This window comes from Antechinus flavipes, chromosome 3 (genome assembly GCF_016432865.1).
Source record: "Antechinus flavipes isolate AdamAnt ecotype Samford, QLD, Australia chromosome 3, AdamAnt_v2, whole genome shotgun sequence".
NCBI lineage: Eukaryota > Metazoa > Chordata > Mammalia > Dasyuromorphia > Dasyuridae > Antechinus > Antechinus flavipes.
This window is the reverse complement of record NC_067400.1, coordinates 580,886,063-580,913,676: the sequence shown is the minus strand read 5'-3', so window position 1 is coordinate 580,913,676 and position 27,614 is coordinate 580,886,063. Positions and strand designations below refer to the sequence as shown.

Sequence of the window (27,614 nt, the reverse complement as noted above, 5' to 3'; positions counted from 1 at the left end):
CAAGGCCTGGCTGTGGACCTCGGCCCTCCCCATTACTCCCTGGGTGGCCTAGTTAATTTCATCTCTACGGTGATGGGATGGGGTGGATGTCTGCACTTTCTAAATCTATGCTCTTGTGCACGGGTCTAGGAAATTGTGGTTTTTCTTTTTGTTTGTTTTGTTTTTTTAAGGATGAGAGAGTCGGGGCAATGCCTGGAAGCAGCAGGAGGGCTGATAAGGCCCAAACCGAGAAACAGGCTCGAACTACGCGGCTGGAGTCGGTGGGGCCCTTGGGCATCAGCTGCTTCTCACTGCAAGGAGGCAGGCCTGTCTGAGCTCCGGGAAGAAGCCTCGAGCACAAGCAGCAGCCCAGCATGTGCCGTACGCCCCCAGGCCGCTGCGCACGCGCGGAGGAGGAGCGCACCTGCTCTGGGAGAGCTCACACCTCGCTCGTCCGTCGGGGGCGGGGCCAGAGCACGCTGGGGGAGGGGCCACCCTAGGGCTCACTCACCCTTCCCTCGCGGCCCTGAAAGCGCCAGTTCCGCTTCCGCCAGCGCTGTGTAGGCGGCGCGGGAGGTACGCTCCCCTTTCCCTCACCCTCTCCCCCTTCCCTTGGCCGTGGAGGCGCCGCGAGCCCAGTCCCGGCGAGGAGGCCGTGCCAGTGACCACCATGGCGGCGGAGTCGGTCCTGGAAGTGGTGGAAAGGCTGCAGTCGAGACTGGCCGGGAATCCCGAACCGAAGAAGGTAAGTCTTGGGTCGGGACTTGGGTCGTGGTTGTGGTAGGAGTCGGGGTCGGGGTCGAGTCGGGGTCGGGGTCGGGGCAAGGGCCGGGCGAGGGGCGGTGCCGGCGGGGCGGGGCGGAGCTGGGCGTTCGAGGCCCCGCGGGGGGCGTTGGAAGCGGGGGCGGGGGGGGGAGAGAGTTGCGCGAGCCGCTTAACGGTCACCCGGGCACCGGCCTGGTCCGGCTGCCGGGGGAGGCGGCGGGCAGGCGAGCGGCGCGTGGGCTCGGCCGGGGCCGGCCCAGGGCTCGGGGACGCTCGGTCCCCACTCTTAGCTCTCCGACAGCTCCCCATGAGTGACACCGTCAGTCCCTCGAACTCACTCCCACTCCCGGAGCGCAGCCTGGGATCTCCCTCCCCTCCCTTTCCCCTCCAGCCCCCGGCGACTCCGGGATTCGAAAGTTTGTTCTGGGTGAGGGGGGCGGGGCGGGCGCCCGGGATCTGGCTGAGGCCAGGCCCGGCCCGGCGCTCCGGGGGGAGGGGGGTGTGGGGGTCCCGGCGGAGGAGTCGGCGCAGGCCCGGCACGTAGGCAGTCCTCAGTAGCCGGGCACCCGCCCGAGGCTCCACGGCTGTGAGAAGTTGGTGGACAAGGAGCGTGCCTCCTGCGCCTAGCCGCTCTTCTTAGGCTGGCCTCCCTGATCCCCGAATTTGTGCTGAGCTCCTCGGGCCTCCTCTCGCTCTTAGCTTTGCTCTCTGCCCTTTGATTTCCGAGTAGTTTGTCCGGGATTCCCAAACCGAACTGTGCGGTAGCTTCCGCCTGTGGCCTGGAGTGACTACAGACTTTTTTTATGGCCTTCTTTCTTAATAATTGGGAGTTTTGACCTTTGCCGCTTCCCTGTCACTTAAAAATATCCTAATCTGCAGTTGGAAAAAATATATACATATATTTACATTTCATTATTACAGCTCTCTTTAAAGGACCATTTTGTCCAAATCTCTTAATTTTATACGTGCAGAAACCCAAGGCCCATACTATATAACCGTTCTTTTGTAGTATTTGAATAAAAATGCCAGCTTCTAATTCCTCTCAACAAACTTCATCCAAAAGATTTTGTTTATAATTAATTAGATTCTGCTTTAAATAGCCATTCTCAGAGAAGGCAGTTTTACACTACTTTTTCTACTCTGTTCTTCACTCCTCTAAAAGATTTCCAGCATGGCACCACTCCTTTAGTAGTTATACTCTTGTGTACTAAGATGTATATCAAAATTTCTTAGTATGAACAAATTTTCAATTTAATGAACCAAAAGTTAGCTAGTGATTGGATATTCTTTGGAATCACAGCATGATATCTTAACTGAAAAGTTTGGCTTAGCGATTTGTCTTTATATTTATATTTAGGATCTAGTGAAATTCACTTTCCCCTTAAGTGCTCAGACCTGTGTGAGCTGCTTTCCATTTGTCACAAAACTAGGTTTTATGCATCTGTGCATGCTTGAAATAGCCTCTATATTCTGTCTACTAAACTAATTAACTTCGCTCATTCAGAACTCAATTCAAAGAAATTCTTGAGGAAGCCATCTTATTTGGTAGTATAATGTAGTGGAAAGATAATTGAAATCTAGGGACCTGAGTTATATTCCTGTCACCTTTTTTTTGTGTGTGTGCACTATTGAGCTTTTAGTTCCTATGAAATATGGCAACTTTATTCTTTATGTTTCACTAATAGCTGGGTGCAATTTTAAAAAATTTAAACATTAATTTCAGTAACTGTACATTTAGTAAATACTGACTTAAGTCCCTTCACATACTTAATTTCTGCTAGGCAGGAAATTTGTCTTTATTATCAACAGTTAAGATTTTAATGTGTGCTTGTCACTGAAGACCTGAGATTTCTGTGTATCTAGTGGGATAGCACTGCATGCATATTTTCAGATTTCTAATACTGATTTTTACGGGGATGGGTAAATTCTAGTTAACAAACACACTAATGGAGTTCCTCTTTATGACTTAACTAGCTTGATGGGAAGATATACCTCATTGGTATATATGTGGGATAAGTTTCACCTCTACTTCATGATGAACTGCCTAGGTGGGCATAGGACCATCAATTGTATTCAACTAAGTGACTTCTACTTTTTGCCATTGTTCCCCCAATCCCTTACTCCCATTTCCTACTCTATAATGGGGAAAAGGAGAAACCTCACCTCATTAGGTTTCTAAAGATTATAGTATGTAAAGCCAAAAAGAATGATCTTAAGATTTTTCATATGAAATAACTGAGACTCTCCAGAAGGGAAATAATTTTCATAAAGTGAAAACAGCAGGTAGTAAGACAGCCAGGATTCAAACTCAAGTCCAATGTCTGTGCATAGTTTTAAAATCTTAAAAAAAAAGTCTTTGCTGCAGTCATATCTTCTTGTACAAATCTATCCCATCATTCATTAAGCATTTATTAAACACCTACTATGTATTGGGCACATAGGCTCCTAGGGGAGTGTGGGAGAGTGCCATTGACAAGGGGGACTGACCACAAAGAAGAAACAGAAACAGAAAATTGTGATATCAGCAGATATATTGTAACAAGGGCTTACTAAACAAATAAATCTGATGTATCTCTGTGTCTTTGTATTAGCTAGCACTGGACACAGGCTTTGGTTTTTGTGAAGAGTAAACCAGGATGAATAAAGAGTCCCGATTCTTGAGAACATCATTATACAAACCACCTTCATGTACAAAAAAGACTACAACTTGTAGTGCATTTGGGTGGTTTTGTATTGTGAGGTGGGCAAATTTTTGTAATTCTAGCTTGGCATAATTTTTAGCAGTTTTCAATAATTAAAGATCGTGCAAAATTTCCCTTTACAATTGGGATTGTATGAGACGATGGTAACATTGGATTTTTTTTTTTTAATATTGTAAATATAGACAGAATATTGCTGACAGGACTGAAGGTAATATGCGATTTGAATTTTTAAAGTATAAATATATGTTTTATATACAGATTGCTTATTCTCAGAGTTTCATAGAGTCATCTTAAGTGGCACAGTGGATAGCGTCCCAAAGATCTGAGTTCTCAAAGTCATTTTAAGATACTAGCTTTATGATCTTTGTCAAGTCACTGTTGCCTAAGTTTTCTCAGCTGTAAAGTAGGAATAATAGCACCTATTTCCCAGGATTGTTGTGAGAATCAAATGAGATAATAATTGAAAAACCCTTAGCATAAGATCTGACACATGGTAAGCATTATGAAAATGTCAGCTGTTATTATCATTATTATACCATAGCAGTTCAGGAAAGTGGCTACTTGTCCTCAAGTAGTTTAAAAGTTTTAAAGTGGCTAAATAGGCATATTTTACTTGTTTCTAAAAATATATTACAAAACCAAGACACAGATCCATAGTTTATATTCCATATTTATTTCTTTAGATTATTCAATATTAAATGTAATTTGTAATTCCCACTTTTTCCACGTAAATGTAATAGCACAGACTCAGTACATAGTTATCAGACAAATGTTGGTGTCATTTGTTGGGGAATGATTTTCTAAGAAACTGATTGGCAGGTTATTAGTGTACTTTGACATATGTCAGTGAGAAGACTCATTGATGTTTAGGTTTTAAATGGATTTATTTTAGAAAGTTAGTAGAAAAATTGTGTGCTACTGTTTCCTAAATGTTTTCCATTTCAAAATCAGGATATTGCTTACCTTAACCTCCCCAATTTTAGTATTTGTGTGCAAAGACTTGTCTTTGAAATGATTCTGGCCATACTCATACTTAAGCAAAATATGTATGCTGGTTTAACCTTACAGAGTGGTAATTATCAATGTCTAGAATTTTGCTGTGTTATAAATGCTTATGTACTCTTTGATTGGCATTTTAATTTTGTCTCTTTTATTTACATTTCATATTGTGATATAAGAGACACAATCTTTACAGTTTACTTTATTTAGTTATCTTGTCTTTTTTTCCCCTCAGGCCCTTATCATAGTTTCTCAGGTTAATCTAGTATGTTTAGGAAATAGGATGACCTGATTAAACTATTTTGGTTAGAAAGTTAACATATCATGGATATCAATTTTCAAAGAATTATAAGTTGTGCGGAGTATGATTATAAAAAAGCATGTATCTTATAGTCTCTCAGGGTCACCATTGTGAGGCTCTTTTTCTTCATTGTGGGACAAAGTAAAACTGACAAACCTCAAATTTCAGGAGACCCCAAAGGGTTTTGTCAGAGGTACCCTCTTCATTTGGTAGTGGGTTAAAAAGAAAAACATACCCTTGTTGGCATTGCTGGGGGTCCAGGAAATTTGTTCATTAACCAATATGGTGTGATAATGTGGAATTGCTTCTGTGGAATCTACAATATGTTAAGAGGCCAGAGAATCTTTGCTCCATTTCCTTCCACTTGTTACTTAATGTTGTGGTGGTTTATTTGCGTGGGGGTGGTAATTTGTCATATCTCTCAGTTTCCTGGAAATTTTTTTTGCATATATCTTAACATTTGGGTAGATCAGATCATTCAGATTGCTTTTTAATCAGTTCTACTTTAATGTGATACTTTAATGATCTTGGAACCACATAGAAGTTTTAGAGCTAGAAAGAGGATTTACAGGTGATTAAAGGCTAGGAGGGGGAAGTGATATATCCAGGATTCCCCAAGTGGTAGCAAGAGTTGGGATTTGAACCACGACTTCTCGTTCCTAATTAGGTGTTTGTTCCCCTGTACTATAGTTTCCCCAAATTTTTTACTCATATTTGAATGTAAAACCTTCTCCTTAGAGATGGCACCAAATCCCTTTCTTAATGCTCATTTTTATCCAGTAAGAATTGCTTTCTTTGCTCTATTCTATATCATTACTGCCATATTTCAAAGAAAAGTGCACAGAATATAGGCTTTAGGGCTTTGGGATCATTTAGTCCAACTTTTCATTTTATAGAGAAGGGAAGTGATTTGTTCAGGGCTTGATTAGTTAAAGTGGGATGCCCAGAAAGTGGGCCAAGTACTGAAAGTTTTATGTCAGACTTGATGGTAGGTAGAGGGAGACATTGAAAAACAGCACATCTCATTTTCTGAATTTAAATGTGAAAATTTTATTCAGAATGCTACTTTTTGTACTTTTGTTAGACTTGGAATTGTATACTGTAAGCAAAGAAGGCAGTGACCTAGGATATAAAATTGGGTGGTAGAGATGGGGGTGGGAGACTAGCCCTTTGAAAATACAGTTCTTAATGTAGTGGTGTAGCAGGTTTGGAGACTGAAGAACCTGGGTTTGACTCTGGTTCTGCCGCTTATGAGCCATGTGACCTTAGGCAAGACAATCTAGCTTCTCTAGTCTTTGGTTTTCTCATCTATAAAATGAGTCTGTGAAGTGAGCTAAATAAATTGTAAGACAGGGGTCCTCAAACTTTTTAAATAAGGGGCCAGTTCACTGTCCCTCAGACTGTTGGAGGGCCGGACTGTAGTAAAAACAAAACCTTTGTTTTGTGGGCCTTTAAATAAAGAAACTTCATAGCCCTGGGTGAGGGGAATAATCATCCTCAGCTGCAGCATCTGGCCCGCAGGCCGTAGTTTGAGGACCCCTGTAATCTAAGGTATTTTACAACTCCAAACAGGACTGTGTATTAGAGAACCCCACTCTCTGTCATCATGGTATTGACTTTGTGATACATTAGTAAAAGATAGAAGTGTGGATAAGTGTGTGAAAGATAATTTTTCAACCTTACTTGAGGTAGACATATGCACTATCCCATAAAATCAAAGATTCAGAATGGGAAGGGATCTTATAAGTCATTTAATTCTACCCCTTCATTTTACAAATGAGGAGGACCCAGGCCCAGAAAAGAGAAAGTGATCTGCTCAATAAGTAAGCAGCCTTGTAATCCTAACCAAATCCCCAGACTTCTCACTCTACCACACTACTGTGCATTTACTATATCACAGTCATTTTGTTGTGGGTACTTCTATAGATTTTCTAAAGAAAATAGAAAATAGCATACAGGAAGCGAAAAGCTAAATAAGAGCTGGAGGAATTTGAACAGACTAAGAATTAAGGGCTCACTAGCCATAAAGTTGGAATTAATTGCTCAACAAAGTATCTCAATTAATTGAATCCCAGTTAATTGAATCCCAGTTAGGGTGAATACTGAGGTGAATAATAATAAACTTAAGTATGTGTAGGGTAATAGTTTACTAAACACTATCTTCCAGAGGCTCCATGAGGGAAGAGTGCTGAGAAGAAAATAAAGAGAATTTAATTTGGTTCTGCTCACTACTCAGTCATCTTATATATCTGTTATTAATAGAAAAATTCTAATAATGGCAGATTAAATTTCAGCAGGAAACTACTCTTTGCCTGTGCCTTTTATTTTGAAAAAATAGTCTTTAGAGAGTAACTACTTCCTGAAGGCACAATGCCCTTTTTTTCTGAGTTCCTCCTCTTCCTTTTTTCCTCTGCTGCCAGGCCTATGTGGCATTTTTCTGTAATTGATGTTGTCTTGCTATTTTACCAAGTCTTAGGCAAAACACTGAATGTCAGTAGAGTTGATGGTTCTTTCAGATGTATTCTGTAGCATTGTTACTTCAGGAAAGGAGATTTTCATGTGTCCCAGTCGCATTAAAAACTCTGAACTGTGCATTTCTCATTGTCTCTGTAGCTACTAAAACATCTGAAGAGACTCTCAGACTTACCTATCACCGTGGACATTCTGGCGGTAAGGGAATCTTGACAATTTTAAATCTTCATATAAAAATAATAGAAGAACCTTAATGATAAGAGCATTAATAGATATTGACAGTAAACTCCTTGGAAGCAGTTTCTGAGTCTTTCTAATTTTATTCTTGGCACCTGCTGCATTGCCATTCATACACTGCAGGCACTTGATAAAAGCTTAGTAAATTGAAAATAAAATAAAAGGGAAAGCAGATATTTCCCTCTTAACCCTGATATGATAAGATGCTTAAGTATATTTTCATTTGTTCCCCATAGCAAGTAGACCAGTGATGGCATTAGTTTGTCCATTTTATAGAAGAGGAGAGGAATCAGAGAAATGAGAGAACTTTCCCACGTTTACACCTTCATTTGACATTCATTGAGGAAACAGTGTATGTTATATAGTTTAGAACTTTTCAGGGTATTAGGAGAAATAATATTAACTTTTCTGGGGGTTACAGTTTAATTGGAGAATATGACACATAGATAATATAAAATATTATATAGTAGACTCACTAGAGGTTGTTGGGGGATGGGAAAGAATGTTGATATTATAATAAGTGGTAAACCTGGGATTTAGAACACTAGTTTTTCTAGTATATAAGGTCAGGTATTTTCTATCAAGTTCATTGTGGTCCTTTTGCTTTTAAAAGTCTTTCTAGAATTGGGATAAATGTTATTCCTTACCACACTAGAGTTTTGCTACTCTTGTGATCAGAGCTTTTAAATTAAGAAATTAACTAAACTTGAAGAATTCTGAAAAATGAGTTTTTGATAGGTAGAAATGCTTGTTAAATTGACAGTGATGGTTTTACCTCAGAGAATCTGAGGTCTTTCAGTTTGGTGTAAATTAGGTTTAACCCCTCTTGCTGTTTTCTTCAAATAATTTTATAGGAAACAGGTGTCGGGAAAACAGTGAATGGCTTACGGAAACATGAGCAAGTAGGAGGCTTTGCCAAAGACTTAGTGGCCCGATGGAAGAAGTTAGTCCCTGTTGCTCAGGAGGTTGAAAGGTAAGATTGGTATTCTATAACCAGACTTGCTTCATGGCTGATTTTTTGTGTCCAAGAGTGACTGCAGAAAGGTTCTTCAGGTTATAGATTTGTGCTGAAAGGAACCTCAAAAGGCCATCTCATTTATACTTGTTGGATTGAATTGGTCTTGGTCCAACTCTCTTATTTACAGAGAAGAAAACAGGCCACCAGGCCCCAGCGACTTGCCTAAGTTTTAGGAATAATGGGGGCTCAAGCCAGGACTCAGCCCATGTCCTCTGATTCCAAATCCGGCACCCTTTTCCTTTCTTTGCTTCCTTGTTCTCAGTTCTGATAAGAACGTCAGAGTGGTTCATGTAGTCAGACCTAAGAAGAATGGCAGCTGTTCTGATTCTGGGACTTGAAAGGTCTTTTTTATCATCTTTTCCAGGACTGAATTCAGTAGGCCTAATTCCTAGTCTGGAAAGAGAGTCAGTATTATTTGGAATAGAAAGCCTGTTGGTAATTGGCCTAGTTTGAGATTTGTAAGGTGGGTGTGATTTAGGGTAGGTAGATAAATTTGAGCTGAAATTTCCAGAGTTAACTTGACTAGAGAATAATATGTACATGGAGGATTGGGTACTTAGGTAGACTCACAAAGGAAAGAAGCAAGTCGTGTTCTCTATTATTTTTCAGCCTTACCCATCCCACCTGTACCACAGTTTTAGCTATGTGTGCTCATCCCTTTTGTTGCATATTTTCCTAGGTGCTCCCTACTCTAATCTATCCTTAATAACGTGATAGGATCTTTTTTTCTAGATAGATAATGTTTATGTCACTTGGAGCATTTAAGGATTTTCTATTATCTCCAACTCCTTGCCCCTGTTCTCTACACAGGTGGCACTTGATGAATGTTAATGAAATGATCCTTCTCCCCCTCCCCCCTTTTTTTATTTTGCTTAGGAATATTGAGCCTGAGGAGCAAGACCTTGAGAGAAGTAGCTCTAGAAAACGTCCCCGAGATGTTTTTCCCAAGGAGGAGGAAATGGAGGAGGAATATCAGGAAAACTGGAAGGCCTCTTGTAGCCAGCCACACAGTCCTGACTACCGGGAGAAAAAGCATCGAAAGCTTTCAGAGTTTGATAGAATGCCCAAGGCCTCACATAGTGGTGAGACAAGAGAAGAAAGAAAGCGATGGAATAAAACCTCCCCACTGTACACATCCGATCAGGAGCTATCCGACAGTAGTCATGTTCACTCACCTCAGCCTTCCACAAGCCCTCAGCAGTTATCTATGGACTATGATCAACTCCCTGAAGAGGAGGAGGAACAGCCAGTACCACATCGGAAGGCTGGCAAAAGCCATAGTCATGCCTTTCAGGATCGAGGCTTAAATAGCCAAGAGAGACGCTTGGGTGAACCCCAGGATAGAGGCTCTGTGAGTCGGAGCAAAGAGCACAAAACTTCACAGAAGGAAAAGCATCGCTTGGATACAAGAGAGGAAAAGACCTTTAGTTTGGGTCGAGACAAAGTGTCTAAGGCTGTTTCTCGAGAAGAGGGCCGAAGGTCTCCCTCAGGAACCAGTACCAAGGAGAAGCAGACACTGTCTAGTGCTGCCAAGAAAGAGAGGGACAAAGAAAGCGGCGGTAGCAAGAAGAAGTTTTTACCTCCCTTGGAGGTGGCTTCTGTCAACCATACGAAAAAAGCAAAGCACAAGGATGTACAAAAATCCAAATTGGAAAAGACCAAGCTTAGTGGGGACAGCTTTGATGTGGGGAAATGGGAGGGAGAATTTTCTCCCAAGCCAAAAGAGAAAGGGGGGTCTAACAGCTTAAAGATGCGGGAAGGAAAATCCAAAGCCTCTAACTCGGACAGAAAACCATCGAGTCACTTTTCAGGGGCTGGAGAGACAGATGTGGATGATGACTATGAACAGCCCACCATGTCTTTTGAATCATACCTCAGCTACGACCAGCCCCAGAGGAAAAAAAAGAAGGTTGTTAAAACTACAACTGGGGTTCGTGCAGAGAAAAGTCACAGTAAGCAGAACGGTTCCAAAGCTGATCATAAAAACTCTAATAATGCCATTCAGAAACTCCCTAAGATGAATGAGAGCAAGGCAGAAAAGCAACATTCTGGAACCAGCTCTGCCAAACTAAAAAAGGTGAGAAGCTAGCCGGGTCTCCCCAAGCCTGACATCTGCTTGTTAATAACAAGGAGCTTCCTGCTCCTGAAAAAAGTACTCTTGCGAGGATTTAAAAGGTTGTGTGAAATTTTACATGGCTCATGGCAGTGGTCTTGGAAATAAGTGTTCTTTCCTATTCATCAGTGTCCTTTGGGGCCTAGCCTTTACAACTTTCTGCTCTGGGCCTCTCTTGCTGCCCAGGTGGATTTTATTCACTTGTTCCCTAAGTGTCCCATAATGTTTCTCCTTGCAGCAGTGCTGGAAGAGGGAATTGATTAAAGGCCTTTGGCATGTGCTTATTTAATCATTTCCTTAGTAAAGAAGGAAGCCCAGCCAATGAGTGTCATGATTTGGCCTTAAGAGAAGAACAATAACAAAGAGTTGTGATAAAGTGAGAAGGGTAAGATGAGACCTGTCTGACTGACATTTTCATTCCACAGGTCTCCACTGATGTGACCCCAACATTACCAGACATCCCCTTGCCTACCATTCAGGCCAATTATCGTCCACTTCCTTCTCTTGAATTGATTCCCTCCTTTCAGCCAAAGAGGAAAGGTAGGTTCCCTATGTGGGGATGGGACAGTTGCTTCAATATGGAAAAGGACAGGGATATCTCTGAGTTGCTATTTTCTGAAAGAAGCTTGAGCAAAAGCATTTGATGAGGGTCTGAAAAGCTGAAGATAACTTCTTGATTGCTCTTCCAATAGCTCCCAAAATCATTTCAGAATTTGAAATTTGGAAGGGATCTTAGCCTTTATCTAGTCCAGTCTCTAACTGAAAAGAATCCCCACAACATCAGACCCAACAGAATAGTGTCCAGTCTTTGCTTAAAGACCTCCTGGGAGGGAGAATCCACCTATGGGAGCCCTGCCCAGTTTTGGAGAGCTCAGATTATGTGGCATGCTATTCTTGACATCCAGCCTCTTTACAACTTCTATGTGGTGCTACCAGATGTGTCTGATGGAGCTCAAAAGCAGAAATCTCAATCCCTTCTCCATGTGACAGCTCTCCAAAGATTTACTGCTATCTTATTCCCTTTGACTTTTCTCCAGGATAAATGAAGGCCATTATATATTTGCTGTCCATAACTAGTATTTAATTTTAAGATTCTTTCCTTGCTAGCACTTCCTGGAGGTAATTTCCAAACTTTAGCATGGAAACCTAAAATAAAAATTGGTATTTTAACTTGGCAATTTTGTTGGAGGGGCATGATTTCGTGAAGCAGCTGTACTTGTTTTGGATGTTTGGGTAGGTTTAGTGGGGAAAACTTGTTGATATGAGCATATGGTAGTAGATCTTTCCTATTATCCAGTATTAAATTTATTATTGGGATATAAACTAATATCAGATTAATTAATTAGTCTTGTTTGGTCTGAGATCCTGCTGCTCTCCAGAAGAGCAAAAGACCTTTGAGTGCAATCCCTGGGCTTCTGGGGGCTACTTTTGTTATATAATGGTTATTGCCCTTGTTATTAATGTTTAGCTAGAGCTGGTCTGAACTAAGATGGTTCCATATTTCAAAGATGCAGCTCAATAAAGGACTAACCTGTATTTTTGTGAGTGACATGGTTTCAAAAGGAATCTTTTGAGAGAAAATTTAGTTTTATATTCCCTTTTCTTTTCTATAGCAGTCTCCTCACCCCATGAAGAAGAGGAAGCTGGATTTACTGGACGTAGGATGAATTCAAAGATGCAAGTCTATTCCGGTTCCAAGTGTGCCTACCTACCGAAGATGATGTCCTTGCACCAGCAGTGCATCAGAGTCCTCAATAATAACATAGACTGTGAGTATACTTGAGTCCACCTTGGGTTTTATTTGTGATGGAGCCCATCTCTAAGTGAAGTGCTTTATGTTTATCACTCGGTCTTTTTTGACTCTGTTTCTTATATCTGGAATCTTCTCTCCTCTCCTGTCTCTGACACCCAGAGTGTGTTCAGTTTCTCATTCTCTTAAGTCTTTGTTCAGTGCTATGGAAAACTTTCCCCAGTCCCTTTTTATGGACTCTTCTATTCTTCCCTGACTCCAGTCCCCAAGTTGGAAGTGATTTCTTACTCATTTGGTTTTCTTATCACTTTATATTTTTCTTAGTGTATTATAGTTATGTATGTCTTATCTCCATTTCTCCCAGACTCAAATATGACTTTGCATACAATGTATTAATGAAACTGAAGTTCACCTCATTCCTGTTTTTTTTTTTCCTTTTGTAGCAATTTATGAAGTTGGGGGTGTTCCCTATTCTGTACTTGAACCAGTTTTGGAAAGATGTACTCCTGAGCAACTCTATAGAATTGAGGAGTGCAACCATGTGAGTTTCTTCTTTAAAAGAAGTGTGTGTGGGGGGTATTATGACACTCCTTGAGTAACGGCCTTGTCTCTTGTGTATTTGCTTTTCCTTTAGAAATAGTTCAGGGTTCAGCAGGCACTTGCTTTTTTTTCTGATCCCTGGCTTGGCTCAGGGGCTTCAAGTGAGCATGTGTTCAACACCTGCTCCTGTCATTTTCAATAAGCCTCTGGGGCCAGAATCTAGGTGGGATTCAGCGGGAGGAAAAACATGCTAACTACAGCTCTCCTGGCACCCTTGGGCTTGCCTAGTCACAAAAGGTCAAGGGAGAATTCTGCCACCAGAACCCCTGGAGTACAGGGAAGCAACAGTTGAGCTTGATATCCAGGTACCATTGTGGTTATTGGAAAGAATTATATAGGTCAGATGCAGACCTGTCCAAATCATTTTGCTATCATGTTGGGGCATTGTCTTTTTTTCCCCTTGCATTAACTGTTTCACTTGAAGATAAATAAAAGTGCCTTTTAAAATAATTTCCTCCATAGCACTGGAAGTCAAAATAGAGTATCTCTAACATAGGGATTTTGCTGAAGTGATTATTGGACCTCATCTCTGTCTCTTGGAGCTTGTCTTGATAAATTAGCAGAAGTAGAGCTCCTGAGGCTTTTGGAGCCCCAAGCCTGGTAGTGATTATTTGTCAAGTCCCTTGGGATAGGGGCTGGGTTGTGTTCTTTGTGCTGAGAGCAGTGGAGAAAACAGACAAAAGGTGGAGAGGAAGATCCCGGACTGGGATCTTGGCTTTACTGCATGTTTTTCACATGACTTTGAGCAAGTCATTGAATTTCTTTGGGTGTTAAACTTTTCCTCTACAAATTAAGAATTCAGTTTGCATTCAACAGACAGTAATGAAATCTTCCCTGTGCATGACATTGTTCTAGGTTCTGGAAGAAACAGAAAAATTAGACATTGACAGGCCCATTTTCATGGAATTTAAAGGAGGGAGGAGGGAAGGGAAAAATTTTATTAAGTACCTACTATGTGCCAGGCACTATATTAAACACTAAATAATTTCATTTGGTTTTCACAACAATCTTGGGAGCAAGGTACTATTATGATTCTTATTTACAGTTGGAAAAACTGGGGCAAACAGGTGAAATGACTTGCCTAGTGGGTCCCTGGATAGGAGTAAGGGATGGAGAAACCACATCTACTGAGAAGTATGATATACAGTGTGTATGATATACAGTATGATAGGTATATTGGATGAATTCTTATCAACTGGGGATCAAAGGCGAGATCCTTGCATTACTTCACCTAGGTTGTTGTGAGAATCAAAATGCGCTCTTATATAACATTTGGTGTGAATCTGAAGGACTTGTAGCTACAAAGATAAAAGCCAGATTCATCTCTGGCCTCCAGGAGTCGAAATTTTCTGGAGAGGAGTGAAGATAGGAAGCTGAGGGAGACAGAATATGTATAGCTAAGGAGATTGAAAACATATATACAAGCTAATCTGTGGGCTGAGTAGTAAAGTACTAAGATTTTGGGAGGGGAGGAGACAGGAGATGGAAAGTCATGTAAGGGAGAAAAGAGCAGGGGCCAATCTGGCTGGAACAATGAGTACATGTGGCTGAGTAAATTAAAACCAGGCTACAGCAGACTTTAAAATACTACACAGGAGTTTGGAGTTTATCCTGGAGGTGATAGGGAGCCACCGAAGCTTCTTGAGCAGGAGTGTAGCATAGATCCCTTTATAAACTAGAGTTCCTTGCACAATCAATGAGGTGCCATGACAGATACTTGTATGTCAGAGGGTTTTATGCCACTGCCATATTTCTCTTCCTAGGAGAATGAGCAGAGTTCTGACCTGAGGGAAAAATTTTTTTAAGGTACCTCCCTACTGCCATGCTGATCAAAGAAGTATTCGGAACAATTTGTTGTGAGAGAGAAAAAAATTCTAAGTACATCTTGATAAAGGGTACAGTAAATAATGAAGTAGTAACAATACTAACTGTGTATTCACCAAGTGGTAAAGCAGGCAAATTCCTAGAGAAGATTTTAAGTCAGTTACAGGAAGAAATAGACAACAAAACTATTCTAGTGGGGAATCTCGACCTTCCCCTCTCAGAATCAGACAAGTCTAACCACAAAATAAACAAGAAAGAAACCAGACAGGTTAATAGGATCCTAGAAAACCTAGATATGATAGACCTCTGGAGAAAATTGAATAGGGACAGAAAGGAATATACCTTTTGCAGTACACAAAAATTAATCATGCTTCAGGGCATTAAAAACTTCATAATTAAATGCAAAAAGGCAGAAATAGTAAATACTTCCTTTTCAGATCACAATGCAATAAAAATTATATTCAATAAGGGGCCAGGGAAAGATAGGCTAAAAACCAATTGGAAATTAACCTAAGAAATTAACCTAATTCTAAAGAATGAGTGGGCCAAACAACAAATCAAAGAAACAATATGTAATTTCATCCAAGAAAATGACAAGACAACATACCAAAACCTATGGGATGCAGCCAAAGCAGTTCTTAGGGAAATTTTATCTCTCTAAATAGCTACATAAATAATAAGAGAGAAAGAAGAGATCAGTGAATTAGCCATGCAACTAAAAAAAATTTAAAACCCCCAATTAAGTACCAGATTAGAAATTTTGAAACTCAAAAGGAGAGATTAATAAAATAGAGTAGGAAAACTATTGAATTAAAAAACAAAACTAAATGTTGGTTTTATGAAAAAAACTAAGAAAATGGAGGAAAAAATGTAAAAGTTATTGTGTTTTAATTTCAGGTGTTAACTGAAGAGACTGATCAGCTGTGGAAAATTCACTGCCATCGAGACTTTAAGAGAGAGAGACCAGAGGAATTTGAGTCTTGGAGGGAGATGTATCTTCGACTCCAAGATGCTCGGGAGCAGCGACTGCTCCTCTTGACTGAGAACATCCGATCAGCTCACGCCAACAAACCCAAAGGTGAAGAGTGAGGAGGGAGGGGGAAAGACTATGAGATTTGGTCAGGAACACTGGGGGTTACCAGGATGGCCAGTCATCCGGCCTTGGGGGGGAACAACAAGGCCTTAGTACAGGTCAGACTGATCCAAAGATTCTAGTGTCTCCTACATGGTGGGTGCTGTAAGTAAAGGGAGGCTTTCAGAGTTGATAATTTATTAACAAGCTAGTGTCTTCACTTGTCTTAGAAAGATCTCGGTCTCTAAGGTGAAAGTTGAAAAGAAGCTAGATTTTAGTTCAGGATAAGGAAAAACTCAATCATGTTTCCCTGTACTTGGAGGCTCTAAGAGAGAGCAGAAGCTGGATGACCATGTGTGAGGGCAGTTGTCAAAGGGATTCTTGCTTAGGGACAGTTTAAGTTTCTTCTATATCTTAGTCTGTGACACCTGAATGAGAGCCTTTGTGTCCCCTAACCCAGGAGTGACTCCTTTACTTTCCTGTAGGCCGACAAGCAAAGATGGCCTTTGTCAATTCTGTGGCCAAGCCGCCTCGTGATGTCAGGAGACGGCAGGAGAAATTTGGGACCGGAGGAGCAGCTGTTCCTGAAAAGATCAAGTAAGACTTCTTTCAGTTTTGATTCTCGTTGTGCTCTGGTGGGTAGGAAAGCACTAACTGTGCAGCCAGAACCGAGGGCTGGAACCCCGCCAACCCCCAGGGAGCCGGTCCCCCTGCGTCTCTGCGGACTCCCCAGAGTATTGAGGAGCTGTTGTTTCTAAATGGTCAGGGGCTATTTCCCCATAACAGCGAGATCAGCCGGGACAGGAGGGGGACTATCTGCGCCTCAGGGCAGGCCTGGGCTTGGGCCCGCTCTTACCCGCCAGTCTTCTTTTACAGGATCAAGCCCGCCCCCTACACTTCCAGCAGTGGCTACACCTGCAGCAGTGGCAGCAGCAGCTACAGCAACAGCACCGAGGAAGGGCAGCCCTACGACGGCCCGAGCACCAGCAGCGCCCACTCAGCCCCAGCAGTCAGCAGCACGGTGTCTTACGACCCCAGGAAACCGCCCGTAAAAAGTGAGTCCCAGCAGGGCTTTGGGCCCCCCGCCTTGTCTGCCTGTTGTCCTGAGCTCTGGGACACTTTGGGGGGCGGGGCACTTAAAGCTCTGCCCCTTGGTCAGTTGTAGATGGCCTTGCAAAGAGCACCTGCCTCATGGGGAACCCTATGGTGTCTGCTTTGGCCACTAGAGGGCAGCTCAGTCCTACCCACTGGGTGCTCTGACCTTTTAACTTGAACAGTGGGATTGTTTTGTTCAGTGAGCACCAATGGGGGAAACAAGCTGGGGGAGGGGCTGCCCCGGCTGGCTTTGAGTGAGTGCCATGGCCCTGGACCCCCTGTAGGCTACCAGCTTCCCGGCCTCACTGGGTGTTCTGTTTGAGAGGATCTTGCTAGTCATGGAGCAGTGGAATTAGAAGGGACCCTAGGTGAAAACTGGCTTTTGCAGCGAGTGGCTTAACTTTTCAATGTGAGCTCTTCCTGAGATGGTAGAGTTTATAAAAGGTCACGACAATGTTGCTGGGTTTGGGTAAGGTGAAAGAAAGATCTTTATAGCCTGAAACCAGGCTGGTAGATCCAGGGATCCTTACCCGAGGTGCAAAGTGGCCAAGGTTGGAGGGGAAAGTGAAGTCAAAAGTCAGGAGCTCAGAACTTTATTTCAGAAAATAGTTGGTTGTGAAAGAACCCGGTTGATTGGATCCTGGTGTATTAGCAAAGATAGCATAATCTGCTTGAAGAAACCTCAAGATGGGGTCTGAATGTCAGGCTGAGGTCTCTGGGGCCATTAGTCCTTGCTTAGTGGTGACTGAGTGAAGTAGCTCCTGCCTCAGAGGCTTCCTCATGTGTTTAAGTTGGGGGGACGAATGGAGAGATTGGTTTGCATTTTGAGCACTGAGATTTTAAGTCTTCTGGGCTTTTCCAAGTCTTTAATTGCTGCCTATTTGGGTTGTTTAATAAGACTCAAAATAGTATCTGAGCACCCAGCCCATGATTATAATGTGCTTCTTGGCCAAATTGGGGAGGTTGGAGATGGAAACCCAATGGTCAGGCCTGACTTCTTTGTCTTCTCTTGTAGAAATTGCCCCAATGATGGCCAAGACGATCAAGGCATTCAAGAACAGATTCTCCCGGAGATAAAAAAAAAAAAAAAAAAAAAAAAAACCTTCCTTGAAGATGGAAAAGGAAGAGGAGGAAGGGGAAGAGAGGGAGTAAAGCTCACAGGAGTCTCTGTTTGGCTCCATAGAGCCAGTTGCTATCACATGCATCTCCAAAACCTGCCCAAGGATTGACAGAACCATTTCTTCAGGTGTAGTGCCTGTAAACTACCTGCACACAGCCCCTGCCTCCCTGCCCAGAGAGCACTTGAGACTTATAAAGAAAGATGTGAAGCCTTGGGCCTCCCGAGGATTTTAAGGTCAATTCAACCTTGTTAGCAAACCTCTTTGTAAACTATGAAAAATAGTTTTAATTAATAAATATTTCCCCAGATTGTATTTATAATACCCCCAGTATTTTTTCCTCCTTTCTCTGTCTCTGTCTTTCCCTCTCTCTTTTTCTCTGTCTCTCTTTCACACATACACACACACACACACATTCTCTCTCACACCCCTACCTTATATTGTTTTAGACTGCTTTCTTTCCTACCATTGAGTTAGAATGCAAGTCTGATCAGTCAAGGCCAGAAGATCCCCTGAACTCAGCTCAGTCACCATCTCTTCTCAGGGTGGGATGCTGTTCCAGAGGAAAAACTGGCCCTCCCCTCCCACCTAAAGGCCCCCATCCCCCAGGGAGCCTCCATGGTGCCTGTTGTGTGTGTGTTGGAAAAGCCTTGGGAGTCCTTCGATGCTTCCTTACAGGGCAGTTTGCCTCTCCCTGGATAGCTCTAGGATCTTGAAAACTGTTACCGCGTTCTTGTTTGTTAACCCCAGGTGGGAGATTTTCCTGGTGTTGCTTTTCAGTTCCTGTACAGATGCTTATCTTGCGTTCTCACTTATTGTCATCAAATAGTATTTATTAAGGCGCTTATTTGGGAAAGTGAGTGACTCTTTCCTCAACCCTCTTGATCTATCCTATTGTGCTTTGAGTATTAGTGCAAGACATACATCCTGGGGGAAAAACTTTGATTTGCACAGCTTGTCCCTTCCCACTCTTCCATCCCCTTAAGCAATTTCAGAATTTTCCATTTCTGCCTCAAACAGTTTTAAAAGATTTTTTTCTATTCACTCTTTCTCCCTGCTCAAGGGTGGAAACAGGCAGCTACGTGTTTCCAGATTTCATATAGCCCAGGAAAAAATTTCCTGCTTTTTTAAAGTTAGGCACTTTAATCTCTTTGCTCCACGTGAATTTTTGCTGGAAGTGAGTGGTTTTAAAAGAGTAGTGTGTTTGAAGGGTTTAAAAAGAAAATGGTAAGATCCTGTGTTAAAAGAGCACAGTTAACTTTCTGGAAATTTTTATAGCTCACAATGGTCAACACACAGAGCATGAGCCCCTGCCTTTGGAGGGAAAGATTTGACTAGAATGAGACCTTTGCTGCCCATTTGTCTGGAAACTAAAAGGAATCTGACGCTAGTGGCTTGTGTAATGCCAAATAGAAATTGTGGCAGTAGCAGCATAGTCTGAGATGTTGGAGGAGGAGTTGAGAACCATGGACCCTGTAAAGTCAAACCAGAGTGCCACCCGGGAGTTAGGCTTGCAGACAGGAACTCTGGAAATTGCACATTTAGTTGCTAAAAGCTCAGCTACAAAAAGCACCAAGATCAGAGAGGAACCAGACACACTTTGTTCTCCCCTTCTCTCACCCCTCGCTTCTGCTGAGGGGGGGACCCAGCTAAACAAACCGGAATAACCAATCCAAGCACCTCCTGTCAGCCTGGGAAGGCGGCAGGGCCAGGACCCTTTCTGACACATTTGGAAATGCCCTGAAAAGCCGCCATCGCTTCTGGCTTAGAGGTTCCAGGGAGGCGAGCATTGGACAAGGTGCAGCAGTCTCCATGCAGGTGCTTCCACGCCCCCCGGCCACATCAATCAGTGGTCTTGGTCTGTACTTCGAGGATAACGAGAGTTTCTTCTGTGCTTTATGGCTCCTGTTTCTCCTCCACCCCCATCTCCCTTCTTTACTGGCATGACCTCTTGAAGGTGGGGGGGTCACCCTCTGGGTCCCCCATCTCAAGTCTGTTATAAACTGTTTAGGGATTTTGCCGCTGAAAGCTTTCGTGATGTCAGATTCAGCCGTGGCAAGTTCCCCTACACAGTGGCTTTTGGATGGGAGAGATTTTGAAAGGGATTCTGGCACCCGGTGGGGGATCCCCGCAATATCTTTGGGCTGCCATTTTAACAGGCTTCCAGGCAGCCCTGCTCACCACCAGAGGGGGATGGGGGCAAGGAAGGAGCCAAGCCAAGTGAGCCTCTGTGAATGGTAAACTGATGCCTCGGCCTTCCTGAGCCTTCCCTTGTGCAATTCTAATGTTCTGTGCTCACTCCATGCAGACCGCCAAAGTCATCCTCTGTGATCTGTTGTGTGTGGGGGGGCTTCTTGGGGACTTTGGTTTTTGTTTGGGGTGGGAGGGGGGAGTCAGGTGTTGGCCTACTCTGCATTTGTATTTTGGTCCCCAGATGTAAATAGAATTTTCTATGTTACTTTTTTGTGGTAACTACCAAGATGAATATTTTAATTAGATAAGTTATATGAAAAGGAACAAAAATTCCATGTCTCAATAAAAAGAAAATACTAGATATTGGCCTATTTTCTTTTGTCACAATTCAGCAAAAAACTTGATTTGATAGCAAGTCTGACATAGTTTGGGAGACTCCCACCCTTTTGGCTTGGATCTTTGGCAATGAATTTTAGGAGGAAATGAGCTGGAGGTGTACAGAATGAGAAAGGTTCAGGTGGGTAACAGCTGGGGGTGACAGACCAATCATCCCCTCGGCTCTGTAGGGAGCTGGGCAGGACACAGGCCAGAAACATCATGTCTTAGTGCACTGTGGAGGAGAGAAGGAGCAAAACAAGAGGAACATTGATAGAGAAACTTTCTGGGAAAAGATGGAGTTAGAAAGCAAGTGCTGATGGAGAGGAGAGGGGACATGGGAAAGATACTGTGAAGGAAGCCTCCAAAATACCGACTGGGTATGGAAAGTGAGAAACTTGTGTGATCCAGAGAAACCCAAACCAGAGAGGCAGACTGGATTGTGATCAAGGGGCCAGGGGCCAATGGGGTGGAGGCAGCTCTGCGAGGCAAAGGGCAGTGCTGACCCCCAGAGATGTCAGGGGCAGCAGATACAGGGTTGAGATGGGTCCTGGATCCGAGGTCCAAAAGGAGAGATTGGAAAGAAAAGGGAACTAGAGAAAAACTCATGAAGAAACTTAGTCAAAAGGGGGATGAGGGACAGAAACTAACAAGAATTCTGAATCTTGAGAAATCCCACAAGGATTAAAAAATATTGGGTGTGAACAATTCCCAAAAAGCGAATGCAGACACCAAACACACCAAATGGATGCAGTAAAAATGAGTGGTTGACAAGCCTATGGAAAGCAAAAGCTGGGGAAAGGAGGCAAGAGCTCATCGAAGAAATTGGCAAGTAGATCCATCTCTATCTTGTACCACATCAGTGGATTCTGGAGATGAAATGGTTTTTTTTTTTTCTCCAAGTGAGTGAATTTATTTTTATTTATTTTTTAAATAACTTTTTATTGACAGAACCCATGCCAGGGTAATTTTTTACATTATCCCTTGTACTCACTTCTGTTCCGAGTTTTCCCCTCCCTCCCTCCACCCCCTCCCTCAGATGGCAAGCAGTCCTTTACATGTTAAATAGGTTACAGTATATCCTAGATACAATATATGTGTGCAGAACCGAACAGTTCTCTTGTTGCACAGGGAGAATTGGATTCAGAAGGTATAAATAATCCAGGAAGAAAAACAAAAATGCAGTTTATATTCATTTCCTAGTGCTGGAGATGAAATGTTAAACATAACCCTAAAAACATGGAAGGAAATAAAATATCTTAATAGTGAAAGGGAGATGAGAATATGGGAGGAGGGGGCGGTCAGGATTTAGTTTTGGTATTTAGCAAGCAATTACTAAAGACAGATGTACAATATATAGAGAATTGACTCAAATTTATAATAGTTGAAGCCATTCTCCAATTGATAAATGGTCAAAGAATATGAACAGACAATTTTCAGACAAAGAAATTGAAACTATTTGTAGTCATACGAAAAGGTGTTCCAAATCATTATTGATCAGAGAAATGCAAATTAAGACAACTCTGAGATAGACACCTCAGGTTGGCTAAGATGACGAATGTTGGAGGGTTTGTGGGAAAACTGGGACACTGATAAATCGTTGGTGGAACTGTGAACAGATCCAGCCATTCTGGAGAGCAATCTGGAACTATGGTCCAAAAGTTGTCAAACTGCACATACCCTTTGATCCAGCAGTGTTTCTACTAGGCTTATATCCCAAAGAGATATTAAAGGAAGGAAAGAGACCTGTATGTGCAAAAATGTTTGTGGCAGCCCTGTTTGTAGTGGCTAGAAACTAGAAACTGAGGGGATACCCCTCAGTTGGAGAATGGCTGAATAAATTGTGGTATATGAATATTATGGAATATTATTGTTCTGTAAGAAATGACCACCAAGATGAATACAGAGAGCCTGGAGAGAGGCATTTAAGCTAATTGAAATGAGCAGAACCAGGAGAACATTATACCCAGCAACAATAAAATTATATGATGATCAATTCTGATGGACGTGGCTCTCTTCAACAATGAGAGGATACAGATCAGTTCCACTAGTGCAGTGACAAAGAGAGCCATCTACACCCAGAGAGAGAACTGTGGGAACAGAGTGTGACACACAACATGGCATCCTCACTCTTGTTATTTGCTTGCATTTTGTTTAATTTCTCAGTTTTTCTTTTTCTTCTTGATCTGAATTTTCTTGTGCAGCAACATAACTATATAAATATATATACATAGATTGGATTTAACATATACTTTAAAATATTTAACATGTATTGGATTACCTGCCAGCTAGGGGAGGAGGGGATAATTTGGAACAAAAGATTTTTGCAAGGGTCAATGTTGGAAAAATTACCCATGCTTATGTTTTGTAAATAAAAAGCTTTAATTAAAAATAAATAAATAAAAGACAGATGTACTGAACCATAGGAAAATGTTCAAAAATATAAAACACTGGGAAAAATTTTATGTGTGTGTGTATGTAACAAAACACAACACAAAATAGAAGCAACTTAAAAGTCCACACTGGTCATTCCCAGTCTACGATGGATAAATGGTTAAAGGACATACATAAATGACGATTTTAAAAAGGACAAATTGTTCACAGTTCCTTGAAAAAATGCTCATCGTCCCTAATTGAAGAGTAAAAACAATTTTGAGGTGCTGCACACTCATTGAATGAACAAAAATCGTTAAAAGCAATGAAACCTAATGCTAGCAGGGTTGTGAAGAACATTTCTGGTGGACTTGCAAACTTGTAGAATCATTCTGAAAGTTCATTTGGCAATAGCACTTATTTATATACTTTTACATGTAATTATATGTGTATATATGTCACATACAGTTATATATACACGTGCATATGTCGATATGTAACTAAACATAATTATATAATAGTAGTCTAAAACGAGGCATAGCTTTTGACCAGTAATTCCAGTAATTGTTGGCAATATCACTAGAGAACGTTATTAAAGACAAAATAAAGCTATTAGTTCAAGGATTTTTATAATGTGAAATTGCAAATAAATAAATAAAAGGTAGTTAAATTGTGTTATATTAACATGATAGGTTATTATAATGGCATTACTATTGTCAAGTGTAAAGAATACAAAGAAAACTAGAAAACCGTTTATGAAATAAAGCAGAGAAAAGATAACCAGAAGAATAATGTTACACGCTATAACTACATGAGGGCAAATGAAAGAGAAAGAAGGCACAAAGAGTCTTGATGAGTTCCTAGTGAGGTAGCAAGTAGCAAGTTTGAATCCTGCCCCAGAAACTTAACTACCTGGGTGACCCTGTCCAAATTACTTGATCTGGCCTAATCTATACAAATCGAGTTTGACCTGCTTCTAAGGTTTCTTCTACTATAAATCCATGAGCCTGTAACTCAACTTTGTTCCAAAAATAGGTGTTAAACCCTGCCCTGCTCAGATGACATCTGGAGCACTGTATTTAATTCTGGGCTCTATCTTTTACTGTCACACTGATAAACAGGAAACTAAACTATAGAAGCAGTTAAAATAAGAGGATGGGTTAGCCTGGAAAAGACCAAGGATGCCCTTGAGAAAGAACGTCCATGGAGAAAGCATTAGATTTACTGCTTGAGGCCAGATTAGGAAAGTGGCTGCTCATCCTCCAGGAGCCAGGAACAGCTAGATTTTGAACTTGGGTCTTATATGAACCTAAAGTTGTCCTCTGACTCCAAAGCAAACATGCTTTTCACTACCCCACACTGATTAGAATGGTGAATAATTAACTAAAAATCTAGTACATTTACTGTGAGGTAAGAATAGCTTCAAGACCTGATTAAATGACCACAAGAGGCAGCATCCCTTGAGGGATGGAGAATAGGCTGGAGTCTGGGAAGATCCTAGTCCTGCTACTGATACCATATCGGCTGCTGCCCTAAGCAAGTCACCCTCTCTGAATAGCTACCAGGAGACAGAGCAGGTGGGTGACTCTTGAGGGAGTTTCCTCAGGGCCATTTCCTTATATTAACAAAATTAAGAGTGAAAGAAGCAGTCCATAATACTTGCAACAGGTACTTTTTTGTTGTTGTTGAGGCAACTGGGGTTAAGTGCCTTACCCAGGGTCACACAGCTAGGAGATATTAAGTGTCTGAAGTCACATTTGAACTCAGATCCTCCTGACTTTAGGGCTAGTGCTCTATCTACTGTACCACCTAGCTGCCCCTAAGAGGTACTTTTAAAAGCCACCTCTCCTTGACTAGGAATTCTGGAGATTTGAATGTATGAGAGAAAAATAATTTGATTACTCTCCTGTGGGGAGGGGAAATTAACAAAAGGTGAACTTTTTAATTTTTAGATATTTAATTTATATGGCTAAATGATCATTCAATATTGAAATGTTAAAGCATTTTAAGTGCTTTTAATGAAAATACATGTATAGTTTATAGCAGGAATGTAGGGCTGGCTCAATATTAAGAAAGCTGTCAGCATAATTGACTTCGTTATTGATAATGATCAATTGTGCTAATGTAATAATGCAGCCATGTAATTATATCAATAGATGTAAAAAAAAGTCTTTGACAAAGTATAACACTCATTCCTATTAATGTATGAAAAAGCATAGAAATAAAATATTTAGAGCAATGAGACAAATTTATAAAAAATAAATGCATTCTCCGGTTGACAAATGATAAAAAGCATATGGAACAGCAGTTTTCAGAAAAAGAAATAAAAGCTCTCAACAGTCACATTTTAAAATGCTTTAAATCAGTAAATCTGATCCAAGAATTACAAACTAAAACAACTCAGATACTACCTGCGGCCTGTTGGATTGGCTAATAATACAGAAAAGGAAAATAACAAATGCTGAAGTGGATATGGAAAAATTAGGACACTAATGCACTGTTTGGTGGAGCTGTGAACTAGTTCAAACCATTCTGGAGAACAATTTGGAACTATATCCATTTTGGAGATATGTATATCCTTAGACCCAGGTTTATACTAGGCTTATATCCCAAAGAGATCACAAAAAAGTGAAAGGACCCACATGTACAAAAATGTTTATAGCAGCTTTTTGTGGTGGCAAGAACTGGAAATTGAGGGGATGCCCATCTATTGGGAAATAGCTGAGCAAACTGTGGTATATGGAATACTAGTGTTTTATAAGACATGATGAGCAGGCAGATGTCAGAAAAACCTGGAAAGACCTACATGAACTGACACTGAGTGAAGTGAACACAGCCAAGAGAACACTGTACACAGAAGGCGCCACATTGTGCTCTGATCAGCTTTGATACAATAATCTTTCATGATTCTAAAGCACTTATGATGGAAAATACTGACAACATCCAGAGAAAGAAGTGCTGAAGTCAAAAGCCAAATAGGTCAAATGGTCTCCCTATTCCCAGAAACGGCCTTCTCATTCCTCCTCTCACCTTCTCCCAGTCTAAACTGGCAGGTTAGACAGAGCTTCCTTCTAAGCTGTCCTAAAGAGCCCTATTTCATATGATTCAAAGGGGAGATGCGAGTTCTTTTCCTTGTTGCTTTATGAGGTTACCTGGGCAAGTCCCTAACCCCAGGGGGCCTCCCCATCCTCACAGTAAAATGCAGACAGATGTTCTTAAAACAATCCAGATGTGATCAGCTGAGAGGAAAAGGGAACTCTGGTTTGTCCACAAAACTAAGCTGGCCTTACTGGGAATAGGCAATTCTGTTCCCGAGATGAATGAGCGAACATAGAGCACCTTTCTTTGTCCCTTCTTTCCCCATTGCTCAGCGGCTAATAGATAAATGTAACTTTGCCACAAAAACTATCTTTGAGCAAACAGACCGACTTACCTCCTGAACACCATCCCCTTCAGAAGATACTTTGAAACCTGCAGGCTGAATCCAGGTGCCATATTTGGAGAGGAAGCATGGGGTGTTTTACTCTAGAAAGAACTGAGAATCACTTTTGGAAGACTTTTTCTTTGAACCACGAAGATTATGAGGGAATAGATTTTTTGGTAGGGACATAACCTAGTTTTGTAAACCTCAACCACAGAACTTCAGAAGAGTGAACTATGGTAAAGTGGCAATACTATCTTTTTTTTTTTATAACTGTTCTTGGTCCAAGTCTAAAATAGTCACCTTTTGCCTCATGCTTGTAAGCGTGTCAGAAACAATCCATGGGACAGCTAGGTGGTGCAGTGGCTAGAGCACCATCCTAGAATCAGGAGGCCTGAGTTCAAATCTGGCTTCCGACACTTAACACTTCACACTTCCTATCTGTGTGACCTTGGGCAAATCACTTAACCCCAATTGCCTCAGCAAAAAACCCCAAAAAACAGAAAAATGAAGCAAGAACTCTGGCAGCCTTTTCTGACATCTGGATCACTGTGCACACAAGTGGCCTTGGCTTTGCCCACAAGCTCTCCAGCTTTGGGGCTCTAGCCTGGGCCAAGGGACAGTGGCCAGGTCAGGCCAAGCAGCATAAAAAACACTTTCAAATCAACATAATTATTTCTGAAGAGGAGAGACTTGGGGAGCAAAGCAAGGCTTCCCCAAGGGGAAGGAGCAAGGCTGGGCCAGGGCCAGGAGGATAGGAGTGCTTCCTGTTTTAACAAATTCAGCCTGTCCAGAAACTAGGCAGTGACCCACTCTTAACACCCTATACCAAAAAAAAGGTCAAAATGAGTTCATAATTTAAATATAAAGTGTAATGCTAAAAAAAATTATAAAAAATAAAGTGTAATTCTATAAGCAAAGTAAGGAAACAAAGGATAGTTTACCTCTCAGATCTGTGGCCAAAGAAGAACTAGAGAACATTATAAAACTCAAAATGTGTAATTTTGATTATAGTAAATTTAAAAGTTTTTCTACAAACAAAATCAATGCAGCCAAGATTAGAAGGGAAGCAGAAAATTGGGAAAAATTTTTTCCATCCAAGGGTTCTGATAAAAGCCTATAAAACACATAGACAACTGACTCAAATTTATAAGAAAACAAGACATTCTCCAATTGATAAATGGTCAAAAGATATGAACAGACGAGT

At 41.6% G+C, this 27,614-nt stretch overlaps 1 protein-coding gene across 2 annotated transcripts; it reads left to right on the top strand.

The window, feature by feature from the left end:
* Positions 1-531: 531 nt before the first annotated feature.
* On the top strand, positions 532-20,599 carry ELOA (elongin A). 2 transcript variants are annotated; one of them, XM_051988232.1, is made up of 11 exons: positions 532-724; positions 7,360-7,416; positions 8,310-8,428; positions 9,350-10,550; positions 11,012-11,126; positions 12,200-12,355; positions 12,780-12,877; positions 15,658-15,838; positions 16,318-16,429; positions 16,709-16,887; positions 17,943-20,599. In XM_051988232.1, exons 1-11 carry the CDS (start codon positions 650-652, stop codon positions 18,002-18,004), a joined length of 2,355 nt encoding a protein of 784 aa, XP_051844192.1. In that variant the 5' UTR covers positions 532-649; the 3' UTR covers positions 18,005-20,599. The 2 variants fall into 2 exon arrangements, with proteins under 2 accessions (XP_051844192.1, XP_051844191.1); XM_051988231.1 differs by having other exon boundaries at positions 572-724; positions 12,203-12,355.
* Positions 20,600-27,614: the final 7,015 nt, after the last annotated feature.